Raw genomic sequence first — 12094 nt, forward strand, 5'->3', positions numbered from 1 at the left:
CTTTTCCCTCTTGAAGCTCTGTTTCATATGTGCATCGTACTCAAACGCTTTTGGTTGAAAATGATGAACTTAGGCCACACTTGTTGGAAACCCAAATGTGGTCTTGTTCCTCTTGACATCTCTGATGATGAAATCCCCAAACATGAGTATGCCAAGCTAGCAGCTCTGTAGTCACCTTTGTTCACTGAAATGCTGAACGTTTTCTTCCGCTAATTCTGTTTTTTGAGCCTGAGTGTCAGTGGAACCCTCTGGCAAGCACATGTTGAAGATTCCCCTTCCCTGCGGAGGGGTGAGCTGACATCTCCATGTTGCACAACCCTGGCTCAGGCAGTTGCAGCTCAGGCTTCAGCCCTGGCTGCTTCTGGTTCTATCCCAGCGCCTCGGTTGAGGAGACGTGCTGTCAGCTGAGGTCCTGGGAACAGTAAGGGTGTGTTTTCCTGATGATTTTTCCCCTATCCTTTTCATAATTGCCCCCCACAGTGAAGCTAGAACATATGTGCATTTTCACTCCTCCAGAGTAACAAAGGGAACCCAGATCTCTCTTGGGAACTTTTCTACACAATTGTTTTTAAGAGCTGAGTTTCCACCTACTCCATATACTGGGGTGTTTTTGTCTTCTTGTCACTGTAAATGGGAATCCATCTCACATTCACACCAATGTGTTTCTTTAAAGGGTGCTGCAGGTCCCAGGGGACAGCCTGTAAGTATCCCATCTCTTGCAGTGGCACTTCCTCCTAATCCCTTTCCTCTTGCATGCACTGAACTCGGGCATTTACTAAGGGCTTTTTTAATAACTTTTGTTTTATAGGGACCCCCAGGACAAAAAGGAGAAAAGGTAATTTTTATGGGAGATTGTATTGAAAATTAAATCCAAAAAGAGAGCAGGGAAGGGACCTGATGGGCCTGGTGTTGTTTGGTCTAACTTGGAGTGGCTGGGAAACACAGCAAGAACAGGGTGCTTGTTGGGTGCAAACTGGGATAGCTGCACTGAGTTCAGTATAGCCACGATGATTTACACCTTCTGGATCTGACCTGTGTGACTATTTTGGTCCCTCTCTGTCTGTGGTTTAAACTCTTTCCTCTTAATCCCCTTCTTTCACAGGGTCAGTGTGCAGAGTACCCGCACAGGGTAAGTCATTAGCGTTATTATTATCTGTCCCGTGCCTTCCTGCATGTTAATCCTCCTTTGTTTGAATGGCTTTTTGTTGGAAATACAGCTCGTTTCATTAACAAGATGGGTCATCGGGGCCCCGAGGGCAGTGCTGGGCTGATTGATGTGTTTCACAGAAAAGCAATAGATAAGGTTTTCCAGGAGGGATGTTAGTTCTCCTGTTTGTTCCTGCCCACTGGGGCTGACCCCCAGCTAAAAGCTGTCCTTGCTGCTTCCTGGAGACCCTCCCATGCTCTGTGCTGGAGCAGGGAAAGTCCACGTCCTCATCCCAAAAGGCAGTGAAGCCTGGTGTTTCTGAAGGTGTAGAGGTGACCTGCTCACACCTTGTGCTGCTGCATCAGCTCCATCCTGGTTCCACAGCGCTGCTGTGGTCGCATGGCCAGGAGCAAGGGGGAGGTTGCAGACCTCAGGGAGATTCTATCCTCATTTCTCCCTTTTTCTTCTCCCTCCTGCTGGCCACAACCCTGCATAGAGGCAAAGCTATGCTCCCTGCTCAGAGTAACTCTGACCACCCCTGGCCACAGTGCTTTGGCTGATCCCTGGTGAGCTGGTGCCTACGCTGGTCCCCAGACCTGGTGGGCTTTCTGCCTGGAAAGAAGAGGTGGAGAGGGGAGGGTTGATGACAGCGACAATTTAACGAAATCCAGGATATTGCCCCCTGTGCCTCTTTTTCCTGGCCTGGCTGGCATGTCCTGCAGCCAAGAGAGGAGAGAGCACATCATGGGGTTTGAGGGGATTACAGCGGTAAAACTCAACCAGCTCTAAAAACAACCAGAGTCCTGAAAATCCACTAGAAATGCATTGGAACGACATCATATGAAGTGGCTGGAATTTGTAATCTGGGTGCACGGGGAGACAGGCTTAAGGGCTTTCTCTGTATTTGCAGTGGGCCCCTGGACAATTAGCTGGGCTCTGGTTGCTGGCCCTGAGGGAGCAGGGCCCGGGATGCTCTGTGTGGCCGAGGCAGGGGAGAGGGCTTGGCTGGCAGGAGGAAGAAGAGGGCGGTGGGTATGTGGCAGCCCTGCTGCAACAACAGCCGGTCAGCTGTGTTTATTTAGGCGAGCCGGCTCACTAGATCGTTATGTTACAAAGAAGCTACCAACAGTGTTCACCCGAGAGGTGTCCTGGGCTCCTGTTACAGCCCTGTCAGGGTCCTGTCCTCCTCGCTCAAGGTGAAAAGCAGCGGCAGGACCCCCAGTGACAACAGGAAACAGAGATGCAGTTTGTGCATCGCTGGGAGTAGCCTGGGCTCAGGCCAGGGGGGCAAAGCTGCAGTGGGTTGGTGGGTTGGGGTGGTAGGCACCCCTGGGTGACATGCCACAGGGCTGTGGCAGAGGGGAGAGGGCAGATACAAAGCCTCACATCCTAGGAAAGCCTGGTGATGTTTCCTTGCCTCTCATGGAGGTTCTTCTGGTCTCAAGGCAGCAAGGTCAGCACATTAAAAAGCCCATGAGTCGTTCCAAGGCAGGGACATATGCTCACAGGAAGGGTGGCTGTCCTGAGATCAGCTCAAGGGTGGGCTGTCCCAAAGGGTCTGGTCACAGGTGCAAATCAGCCAACAGAGGTGCAGCTCCCCCTTCCCAAAATGAAAATTAGGATGAGCCTGGTTGTAAAATTGCCATGCATTTGACTGAATTGCAATTTGTTCTTGCTTTTACTGATTGACAAGGTCCTTTCTCAGACGTTCTGGGCGAGGAAATGAAAACCAGCGTCCTGCAAAGCCAGGGATGTTGTTTCAGTTTTGCTTTGTCTGTGTTTTCTTAGGAAGGAAATGTAAGGCTAGGATGTATGCCTTGGCTCAGGTTGTGGTTTCCTATCTTTTTTCTGTGTGTGTCTGTGTGGCCTGCACTGCTGTGAGGGACAAGCCCAAGTGAGGAGCTACCCACTTGGTGTGAGCTGGCTGCTTGAGCTGCTCCAAAGTGCAGCCCTCAGCTCGGGGACAGGGGGGACCAGCCATGCTCTGTCTCCTCTCTGGAATGCTGTGTGCCTCTCACTGACCCCGACTGTGTCATGTGTCTTTGCTGTCCCCCAGGAATACCTAAGTACCACCCTTGCAGCCCTGCGCTCTAACCAGATCCTTACACTGAAGGTTTGTGGGTAACTGTGTGACAGGACCTAGTTTTGATGCAAAGGCACCAGGATGCCGATCCAATATTGCACGCTGCCTTCTGAAAATAACTTCATGCTGGTGCATGGGGTGGGCAGATCCTTCCTCTGCTTTCCTGTGAGCAGCATTTCAGATACACTCCAGCACTTGAGGAGCTTTGAGAAGATCAGTGCAGTCCTGAATGCTCTCCTGAGCTACAGGGGCCTCCTGTCTTTTGGAAGGAGGATTTCCTCCAGGTAAAATCAGCCCTGCTGGCTTTCCAGCAGTGCTGTTTTTGTTGTGATAGCATGTGGCTGTCTGGCTCAGTGCATTTGAACACAGCTGCCTGATCAGAGGGCGGCGGTGCTGCAATATTGGTTTCACTTCGCTTTGCAACAGGACTGGGTCCTTGCTTTCACTGCAAACACAAAGAAGAGTGTTTAGAGGGACTAAAATGCTCTGCTTGGATGCCTATGGTTACTGTGGTGGGAGACCTGTGGACACCCCTCTTGGATCCAAGTGCACAGCTCACATGGGGAAATGTTGCACACGGGCACGTTTTTGTGCCTGAGCACACAAAGTCTCTTTCTCTTCTGCCCGTGTAAATCAAGAGCAGCTTCAATAGAAAACTGATAGGAACAGGAAAGTGGATCAGGCTCGAGGAGCATTCCTGGGCCTGGAGCCGGCATGGTGGGTGCCAGGCTGACACCAGCATGCATGCAAGTGGAAACTGGATACAGCAGAAGGATGAACAAATGCTCCCGAGCTTTAGTGCACTTGATTTCTGTGTGTCTGGGTCAGCTTTGTGCCCTAAGGCAGCATTCCTGGCTATAAGCAGTCAGAGGCTGATGTTACTGTTAAACAAGGAATAGCAAAGCACAAGGCAATACCCTGCTCAGGGCTCAGAGGCACCAAGGTCCAGTTTTTGCCCTTGGCCATGATGGCTGTGTCTTCCCAGATAAATGAACCATGCCAGGACCTGTTTGACCCCAGCTAGCCTCCCTCCACTCCCTTCCACACCCTGAGGAAGGATGAGGCCCAGAGATATACTCTGTTTCTTCTAAGGGAAGGTAGAAATAGGAAAATGCTCTTGGAAATCTTGGGGAAAGTTCACATTTTGATAGTTGCCTTAAATCTGATTATGTGAATTAAGAGAAACAGTCCTGTCACTGTACAGTGTAGCAGACCCAGAGGGGAGATGTCCAGCAGTAAATACTGCCTGAGGAGAGCAGTGAAGCTGAGTCAAGCCACCCCTCTGGCTAAGTTTTATTTCTGAGCAGAGAAAGCAGCAAAAGCTCTAGGAGATGGGGGCGCTGGGTTGGCAAGTGGTCCCCCTGCAGCTGCCAGGGCTGACACAGGACAAGTCCCCCTGTGAGCAAGGCACAGCACAGAGGAGCTCCGAGGTCTGATGCCAAGTACCTGTGCTCACGTGGTGGTTTATTTTCACGGCAATCTCTCTGTTCCCCTCTTCTCTGTTCTCTCCCCTGGCTGCTCTCTGACTCTCCGTGCCCTAATGGCCTCTTTTGCCCCACGACCTTCTGGTTTGATCTTCTTCAGCTGTTGCCTCTCCTCAATTCAGTGCGGCTGGCTCCACCTCCGGTCATAAAGAGACGCACTTTCCAGGTAGACTTTTCCTCCTTGTTGCCTGTTTCTAAGCCTATCCTGATGCTTGCGATTAATCAGCTTGCTACCTGTCTTTCTTCCCCTACAGAGGGGTTTCCAAGAGGTTTGAACAGAGCTAAGGGACTTTCTTTGAAGCAGGGGAGATCTTTGATGTGATAATGTGGCTAGAAAGAAATGCAGCAAAGCCAGTTTTTTTCAACTAAAAGAAATGGGCCATGAAACTCTTCTCAGGACTGTCGACAAATGGTCTCTTACCTTAAGGAGTCAGTTCCTGCATATTCAATCTCCAGAAGAGGTTAGAAACCTCTTGCTGAAATGCAGCTAATGTCTGAGAAATTTAGCTGAGATGAATGAATAGACAAATGCTTCTTCTAAGGGCTAGTCTAGTCCAAGACACTTGGGAAAATGTGTTTAAATAAGCTCTTTATAATGGTTTCATTACATTGCATTAAATCTTTGTGTAAACACATTTATTTTGGTTTCCAGAGCCATAATTCATGTTTAGTTGAGTTTATTTTGGGAATGAATTCATAAAAGGAATTATGGACATATGAATAGGGTAGGAATGTCCATAGTCAGAGTTTGTGTGGCTTTTAATGAGCCCACTTTAAGCTCCCTTGTTCCATCAATTGGGATTAACTTTCCCGTGTGGACAAACCACTGTAATTACCCTGCTGAAGTGTGCTGGGCACCCTCTATTAAGTGGCTGGGTTTTGTCACCCAGCTGCCTGTCTAGACTGTCAGATACTAGCAAGGAGCTGCAGTCTGCAATACAGGCCTTTACCACGAGGTGCCTGGTCCTTGCCTGATGCTGGCAAAATCCTGACCTTATCACTGGAGCCTGTGGTGTCAATTCAGTTTTTATCGATTCAGCGCTCTCACCACACAAAGCCCTGCGGCTTGTGCTGGTTGCCCTTCAAAGTGACAGTCTGGAGAGGCAGGCCAAGAACTGACCTCTTGGGAAGGCTTTGAAAGCTGAAGTTTGTATCCAGAATGAAGTGGGAAACTTGAATAGCTGCCCTGCGTCCTGTCGTCAGCCAGGACTGCAAATTCCCTCTGTCCCCAGAGGCTAACTTCACCGGAGAATTCTGCCGTGATCCCTTTTTACCATTGCTGCATTCATTCCCTGAGTGCAACAAAGTGTAATCCTCTCCTGCAGATCTGCCAGCACCAAGCAATTCCAGGAGCCCAATGTATGAATACTGAGAAAAAAAGTTAGGCTGCAAAGGAAATGTAAGCACCAGTGCCTGGGATGGGAAAATCCTGCTGCTGCCCCTGAGCACATCAGCAAGAGCACGTTGCCCAAGGGCTTGGGCTTAGCAGGGACGTGGGCTGAGGGGAGACCTGTGCTAAGAGGCTGAACAAGCATCGCATTGCTGAGGCACAATTAGGGTGGATAACTGGTGTTTAAAAGAGCTGAGAAATAGCTCCAGTCAACAGCTAAAAATATAGAATGACATCTGATGAAAGTGACACCTGATCTCTGACGTACTGTATCCACTTACTGTCCAGTTAGAGCTGTGGGGGGTCTTTTTGTGCTGAATGCACTAATAACATTATAATGATGTGGTAATAACATTTTGTGTGTTTAGGGATCTGCAGGGACAGGCACTCGCCTACACAAAGCACTCTGTGTCCCAGGCAGAGATGCAAAGGCAATGCAAACAGGGGTTTGGGTCAGCTCCTTCCAGCCACTCCCCACGCTGGGGCAAGGCTCCTGCTCTCCCCATCCCATGCTGGGAAGCTAGCAGCCATTCCCAGCACCGTGCTCTGTTTTAGTGCCCTAAATCTGGAGCATGGACTGAGCTGACAGAGTGCAGCTGAGGTGGGAAGAGAGGAGGGAGAGCCCAAGGGAAACAGGAAAAGCCTTCCTTCGTGCACCCATAGCGTGGGTGCAGTAAAATCCGAATTGCCTCCTCAATTTACAAGGTACAAGGCCATTCACAGGACTGTTGAACAGTGCTGAGTATGGAGGGTAAGGGAGCTCAGCTGTGTCTCCTTGCACGGGCCAAAGGGTGAGCTGAGATTCACTTAGAAAATGGGGAAAAGAGTGGGCACCTTCCCTGCCTGGCCCAGCAGGCTTCCCAGCGTGGGCTGCAGGTTGGCACCAAGGTTCTCTTGAGGAGAAGGGCTGTTGCTCCACACGACTGAGCTTCCCGTGAGCCTGGCCCGTGCGTTGGAAATTTTCTTTTAAATAGAGCTCGTGGCAGAAGGGATGAAATTTGCAGCTTATTACTTTCATTTATCATTCTAAATAAAGCAAACATCCCTGTATCTGCATGTTTTACTAAAGGCAGCCAAGATAAACAGCCCACTTGTTAGGAACACATGCAGGGGACAGATTTTGTGCATTCTCCTGCACACACAAGTGCGTGAGAGCGGACCTGGTTTTATCCAGCAGCAGTGTAGAGGGCTTGTAAAGAGGATAAAGGGAGCAGAGACCCAACTGCACATCCGCTGATTTATAACTGAAAAACGACCACGTTCGATTTCTAGCTTCCTGTGGATCCCCCAAGAAGAACTTTTCAAACTGAAACGGAGTGGCTGGCAGTAGGATGTTGTGATATTTTATCTAGAGTTGGGGGAATGGGAGGGGAGCCCGTGAGAGTCAACAACTCAGCGTGGGTGCCACCGTGCCTTAGGAGCTCGTTGGATTAATCACTTACGGATCAGCAGTCTGGTATTCAAACGGGGCGCTTCCAACCCACTGTCTCCTCAGCGCCGCTTGGTCCCAAGTCCAGGCCCTTTGGGCCAGATGACATTGCTGAGGCATGAGCCACAGCCACCGAATGGCTACTGAGGGGCCCGGGGAGGAACCAGCTGAAACGGCTCCGCTTCCCGAGAGCTTAAAATGGCAGGTGGCTCCGCACGCCCCAGCTCGTTAAATCTTACAAAAACAGGCTCTGCCTGGCGTACGTGGGCCTGTTCTGGGCAGGCTCCAGAAATGCCATGATGATCGTGTTATTTTTGTTTGGTTTTTGTGGCGTTTCTACTTTTGGCCCTTGGCAAAACAAAAGGAGTGTTGCCCAACAAATATAGCACAGGATTAGAAAAAAAAAAGAATAATAATTAAAAAAATAGGCTGAGGTAAGACGCTGTGGCTGTGCTTGGAAGTGCCAGTGTGGTCACGAGAGGCTTTGCTTCATGTATGACTCTCAAGTGCTTTGGAAAGCCTCCAGAGAAGCTCAAGAGATGTTGGTCCTCGACATATAGATGGTACGTGACTGACTCACAAAGAAAAAGATCTCTTTGGACTGCTCAGTCATCTGTAGGTGCTCTGTAGAAGAGAGCTAGGACTAGGCAGCCTCAGATGTCTCTGCAAACCGTAGGGTGCTGGCAGCCCAGCCATTCTCAGCAGGGCTCTGCCCCGCTCTTGGAAACCTCTCCTGACACTAACCTGAGACTTGCTTCTACCTCTTCTGCTTCAGCCATGCTGACCTGCCTTGAGCCTTTGGGGTGGTGGTGTGAAGGGGTTGCTCTGCCTGCTGATAACCCCGTGTTTTAACAAACCTCAGGGTGAACAAGGTCAAGCGGGAATTCAAGGTCCTCCGGGGCCCCCTGGCCCACCGGGACCCACTGGACCAGCTGGACCCAAAGGAACCCCAGGACAGCCCGGGCCAGTTGGGCCACCTGTAAGTTTGATCACAAAAACCCCTTCAGCTTCCTCTTTCCCTAGGGCACAGACAATTTCCTCTGGCCTTTGTTGCTTCTTCTGAAGCCGAGATAGCCACGGACAGGAGATCTGTGGGGGACACGGATGTGTGTGGAGAAAGAAGTTCCCAGGAAGGAGGGGGTGGATGGAGGGAAGGAGGAGGTGTGTGCCCTGTCCTGTCGCTATCTGGACACGCTCGTGTGAGCGGGTGACCCCAGGCCCGTTTCCTCCTCAGCCCTTGCAGACAGTCATGGGGAGGAAGCGACATGTGGGGTGTAATTATCCTCCTCCCAGCAGAAACCTGGCTGATAAGAATCCCTGTGATCCCTTTGAAATCCTGTCCCCGTCCTGTTCTCAGGCTGGTATCAAGCAGCCAAGGAGGGTGAAAGCAGTTGCACCATTTAAAATAATACCACTGCTAAATGGCAGGGGACAGGGCAGAACATCCTGCTAACGTACCTCTCTCTCTTGCAACAGGGCAGAGCAGGAGAACCTGGGAAGCCTGGCAGAGATGGAAAGGTGAGTATCAGAAACCAGCTCTGGTCCTGGGAGCTGTGGGGAGAAACAAGGCATGCTGGACCTGCAGCAGCTGCGGTGTGAAAGGTGTTTCCATCTCCAAGAATCTTCACAGCCTGGTAGCAGGACAAGCAAGTCTTGTGCCCCCAGCCAAGAGCACCTCTCCACACACAGTATAGGGGTCGAGTGTCCTGTAAGCATTCCCATCTCTCTTTGCACTCTAGGGAGCCAAAGATGAGATGACTAAACATTTGAATTGCTGTAAGCAGGCAACACCAAGGGTGGTACAGGCATCAGTGTGTATCCCTTTCTGTTTCCTCACATCGGGAAGGCAGCTCCTGTGTGGATATTTTGTTTGTTTATATTTACATCCACACATATCCGGTATACTTCATGGTTCGTGTCAGGTAAATTGTTTGGTTACTTCTCGTTTTAAAACACAAGTGGTTTGTTTGTTAATGTCTTCTCTCTGTTTAGCTTGTCAGAGGGAGCTGAAAAAGCCTGATACACTCCAGAGCTGCACAGTGAACTGAGAACAAATTTCCCAAGCAAAGCCAGAGGAACAGAAAAGATTCTGGAGCATAATGCATGAGGCAAAGCAGCTTTTTAGTCTTCAGTTTCAGCATGACCAGGCCTAGTGGGGGGGATGAAGCACTATATAGGCATGGATTTATTTGGGAGTGTGCGTTAAGATAGTATTAATCTACATAAAGAATAGATTGGGGATGTCTGAGCTTACCAGGGCCAAACATCTCTGTAAAGGGGCACTTAAAACCACAGCAGTCAGCATCTCTCCTCACCCTGCAGTCCATAACGTTGTCTATATTTGCCAACTCCAGTGTGTGTTTTTATTTTATTGACAGGGCTTGCCTGGGCCTCCTGGACCAAAGGTGAGATGCCTGGCCTCACTGAGGGGGAGCAAGGTGATAAACGGAGAGGTGGATGCTGCTGGCAAGGAGCATTTTAATGGATGGAGGAGGGGGAAAAGAGGTTACACCAAATAGCTGAGAAAGATTTCTAACACAGCTCAGTGTTGCCTTTGGGGCCGGGCCCGTGTGCTGACTCATGGGTTTTGTCCAGGCGACACGTCTGAGCTGCATCTTGACTGAGCAAGACACGCCTCATCAGTCCCTCTTGCAAAATCCTTTGCCACACACAGCTTTATTGGCTCCTTCCACTCTCAAAGCATTTACCAGTGCTTCAGGAACTGATTTTGCAATGCTATTGTTAACTCCACCACAGTTTCCCATTTATTCACTTGCCAAAATGCAAAGGGGGAGGTGGTGGTGGTGTTGTTTTTCAACTGCAACCACCCACCCCTCTTTGTTTTTATTTGAGATGTGTAGCCAGGGTGAGGAGATAGGAGCTGCAGAGCTGGGACACAGCTGGCAGGAGCTATCCAGCTGTCAGAGCTTATTGTGCCTTTCCTGCTAGGGTTCAGCCCAGTGCAGGTAACAGGGACCCACGAGTCTGAAGGCTCAGGGGCTCAGTAGAGTCATGCTGAACAAAAAGTGGATTTACCCCTTTCATGCCAGCATCTCCCCAGGGAAAAAGGCAGGGATTTGTCCTTCTCAGGCCAAGCCTCACTTTCTTTTGTCCTTTTGCCTTTTGCAGGGAGACCCTGGGATTCAGGGATACCCTGGCAGAAAGGTAAGAAGGGGAGCTCCAATAACATTAGAGGTATTAAGCTGCACTGATGCCTTGCAGGATCATGGCTGCAAATCTGTGGACTCCTCTGGAGCCAGCTCTGCTCCCACTGGACATGGGGCTGCAACAAGCCCACAAGTCCCCTGCTGTCACCTGTGTCAGGACAGGCTGAGCCCAGAGATAGCTCTAACTCTCCAGTAGTGATGGTGCAGATGTCTCCTTATCTGTGTGCCTCTCTAAACCCACTTCCAGGCTGAAATACTGTGTGCCTAGACCTGAACAGGAGGCTGGAAATGGCCAAATCCCTGGCCATGTACTGCCCTCTGGAATAGAGCAGGAAGAAGTCAATCCTGGTCCAGGTTATAAGGCAAAGGGTGGCATTGCCAGCAGGTCTGCAGCAGCAGCCAGTTAGCAGCAGGGTCGTCAAGCCCAGAGTGTGTGATGAAGAAACAGAAAGAAAGACACAAAGGAAGATCAGAGGGAATGCAGAGATGTCAGCTAGAGAAGGGGAAGGCCAATGTTCCCAGCAGGCAGCAGTCCCGTGTCCCCTGTTATCTCCACGTTGCTTTACGGGTGCTCTGAGAGCAAAATGGCAGGACCTGAGAGCTTTTTAATTAGTTCTGTATAAACCGAGAAGTTTTTGTTATGTCAGGAAGTGGAAATTATAGCCCCCATGGAGCACAGCCCACTCCTGCAGACAGGCACAATTTATTGCCTCTTCTTCCAGGGAACCATTGGTTTTTCCATTAAGGAGCCCATCCCGTTCCGTGTGCGCTGGGCGGGTGGCTCTTGGCACGCAGGAGCTGTCAGGGGGTCCCTGCAATGACCTCTCAGCCAAGGGCCTCTCTGACGAGCTCCTCTTACACGAAACAACTTGTCTGGCTAATTAACCTACCAATCAAAGAGCCTGCACAGGGCTCGGAGGAATGAGCCCAAGGTTGTGACCTTTCTCTGGGAAAGGTGGGAGGAATGGATGAAAGTAGGGGAGAAAAACCTCCCTGGTGCGTGGGTCAGGGGAAAGGGGAAAAAGAGGGCAAGGAGTTGAGCAAAGATGTTAGCTCTGATGTGATACAGGCTCGTGGGACCACTCCCTTTCATCCATAAATTTCACTCCCTGAATACCTTTCTTGGCGCAGAATGGCACTCCTCTCCCAGAGAGACTGAGAGGGTAGGTTGGTTTGTGGTGGGCACCTCTGTGTGGAATACCTGCCTGGCATCTTTGCTGACCTTTCAGGCAACCCACAGGTTCCTTTCCTTGCTGCTCACTGTGTTTGCTTCTTCCTCTGTTTTCTTTCTTCTCTTCCTCAGGGTGAGGAGGGTGAGGCAGGCCTGCCCGGTGCACCTGGCCTCCCTGGAGCAACTGGCCCCAAGGTAACCCTTCCACTCAGAGCCAGGGAAG

General features: G+C 50.4%; 2 protein-coding genes across 22 annotated transcripts in view; one reads left to right on the forward strand and one right to left on the reverse strand.

Moving 5' to 3' along the window:
• Positions 1 to 12094, reverse strand: part of CHST3 (carbohydrate sulfotransferase 3) — a 354774-nt gene that overhangs the window by 246158 nt on the left and 96522 nt on the right. The gene's annotated exons all lie outside the window — the stretch shown is intronic.
• Positions 1 to 12094, forward strand: part of COL13A1 (collagen type XIII alpha 1 chain) — a 196776-nt gene that overhangs the window by 151117 nt on the left and 33565 nt on the right. For 15 of the 21 annotated variants that reach the window (XR_007889270.1, XR_007889276.1, XR_007889274.1 and 12 more), the window contains 9 exons: positions 674 to 700; positions 809 to 835; positions 1103 to 1129; positions 4815 to 4880; positions 8396 to 8512; positions 9010 to 9051; positions 9912 to 9938; positions 10663 to 10698; positions 12004 to 12066. Coding sequence is in view for 5 of the 21 variants with exons in the window: in XM_051617147.1 (XP_051473107.1) it covers positions 674 to 700; positions 809 to 835; positions 1103 to 1129; positions 4815 to 4880; positions 8396 to 8512; positions 9010 to 9051; positions 9912 to 9938; positions 10663 to 10698; positions 12004 to 12066 (432 nt within the window). In the remaining 16 variants the exon portion in view is untranslated. Of the gene's footprint in view, positions 1 to 673; positions 701 to 808; positions 836 to 1102; positions 1130 to 4814; positions 4881 to 8395; positions 8513 to 9009; positions 9052 to 9911; positions 9939 to 10662; positions 10699 to 12003; positions 12067 to 12094 lie in introns of those variants that run through there. The other 6 variants (XR_007889278.1, XR_007889280.1, XR_007889283.1 and 3 more) reach the window with 3 other exon arrangements.

This window comes from Apus apus, chromosome 4, assembly GCF_020740795.1.
Source record: "Apus apus isolate bApuApu2 chromosome 4, bApuApu2.pri.cur, whole genome shotgun sequence".
In the NCBI taxonomy this organism is placed as follows: Eukaryota; Metazoa; Chordata; class Aves; order Apodiformes; family Apodidae; genus Apus; species Apus apus.